We start from the raw sequence: 1,692 nt of genomic DNA on the forward strand, positions 1-1,692 counted from the left end.
TTGGATTGATATCGCTGCCACCACCCAGATGTGAAACCCCTGTAAGAAACCAGGAAGATGCACGTGGAAAGATGAGTTAGTTTGCCCATCACTTGTGAGCATCTTTGCGCCTCTCCGTCTGGCATAAAGTGGGTAGCAGAAGAACAAATCTCCTCTTTGGCCTTCCTCTCAGACTAGTGAGCATCCCTATTTGGGGGGTGTCATTAAAGTGGATCGCAAGGCCTCCAATAAAGGGATCAGGAAGCCACATTCAGCCTTGGCCCTGAATTTGCAGTGAAACTTCCCTGGGGGTGAAAATGTCTGTTTTGCTACTGGGAATGAAAGTGTTAACGTCCCTGTCTTGGAGCCAAGGGGGCCTCTCCTTGCAGTGTGGAAGAAGTCAGCAAGTAAGTCGCTTGGCTCTGGACTCAGCACCATTTCCACGTCTGGGACAACACGCAGACCATTTGTTCCCGCAGCTGCTTGGTTTTCATCCCATAAACAACGGGGTTTAGCACAGGGGGGACAAGCACGTAGAGATCGGCCAGCAGGATGTGAATGTGTTTAGGGATATTGTGGCCAAAGCGGTGGGTTAGGAGAGTGAAAAACGCTGGGACGTAAAATAAGAGGATGATACAAAAGTGGGAGGCGCAAGTGCTTAGCGTCTTGAGCCGGGCTTCTTTGGTGGGCAGCTTGAAGACAGCCCTGAGGATCAGCACGTAGGACACGGCGATGAACACAAAGTCTAGTATAAAGGTGAGAATAGGCACTGAAAAGCCAAACCAGATATTGAGAGAGATGTCTGCACAGGCCAGCCTGGCCACCCCGATGTGCTCACAGTAGGAATGCGGGATGACGTTGCTGGCGCAGAAGGGCAGCCATTTGAGAAGAAAGACATCAGGGACAATTATAAAAAAGCTTCTGACGACAATGGCCGTGGCTATTTTCCCGATCTTCTCATTGGTGAGGACAGTCGTGTACCTCAGGGGGTCGCAGACGGCGACGTACCGATCAAACCCCATGGCCAGCAGGATGGCCGACTCGACGGCAAACCCAAAGTGCACAAAGAACACCTGGGTGAGGCAGGAACTGAAGGAAATGTCCTTGGGTCCAAACCAGAAGATGGCCAGCGTGTTGGGCACTGTGGTGGTGGATAACAGCAAGTCGGCCACCGCCAGCATGGAGAGGAAAATGAACATGGGCTCGTGCAGCCTGCGCTGGGTGGCGATGAGCAGGAGGAGACCACAGTTCCCCAGAACAGCCACCGTGTACATCAGCGCGAAGGGGATGGAGATCCAGGGGTGCCAGGGCTCCAGGCCCGGGATGCCGACCAGGACGAAGCTGAGGTGACTGAACGTTGTGCTGTTGGGCGCGGCCATGGGGCGCTGAGGGCTCTGCTTGGGTGCCGGGCCTGGCTGGAAGCAGAGACAAGGTCTGTGCCTGCTGGGCTCCCGCCCCCTCACACTCACTTCTCACTCCCCGCTCACGCCCTGCACCCCTGGCTGAGAGCTGCACTCAGAGCTGCGCAGGGCAGAGCCGGAGCCGGAGCCGGTGGCAGGGACCTGTCAGGAGCTCAGAGCTCAGAGGTGACCACTCGACAAACCAGCCACAGAGCAGGCAGGGCCGGGTGGTGAGTCTCAGAGAGCCCAGCCCGTGAAGCTGGCCTCCCTCAGCTCTGGGACACATCCGGAAGCTTTTAGGGACCATTCTGCT

General features: G+C 56.0%; 1 protein-coding gene across 1 annotated transcript; it reads right to left on the bottom strand.

Annotated features, from left to right (window-relative positions):
* Nucleotides 1-407: 407 nt before the first annotated feature.
* LOC102461044 (olfactory receptor 52B2-like) lies at nt 408-1,425 on the bottom strand. Its single transcript, XM_075922469.1, has one exon. The coding sequence runs from the start codon at nt 1,356-1,358 to the stop codon at nt 408-410; it is 951 nt and encodes a 316-aa protein (XP_075778584.1). The 5' UTR covers nt 1,359-1,425.
* Nucleotides 1,426-1,692: the final 267 nt, after the last annotated feature.

The sequence above is a fragment of the Pelodiscus sinensis genome, chromosome 1 (assembly GCF_049634645.1).
Source record: "Pelodiscus sinensis isolate JC-2024 chromosome 1, ASM4963464v1, whole genome shotgun sequence".
In the NCBI taxonomy this organism is placed as follows: Eukaryota; Metazoa; Chordata; order Testudines; family Trionychidae; genus Pelodiscus; species Pelodiscus sinensis.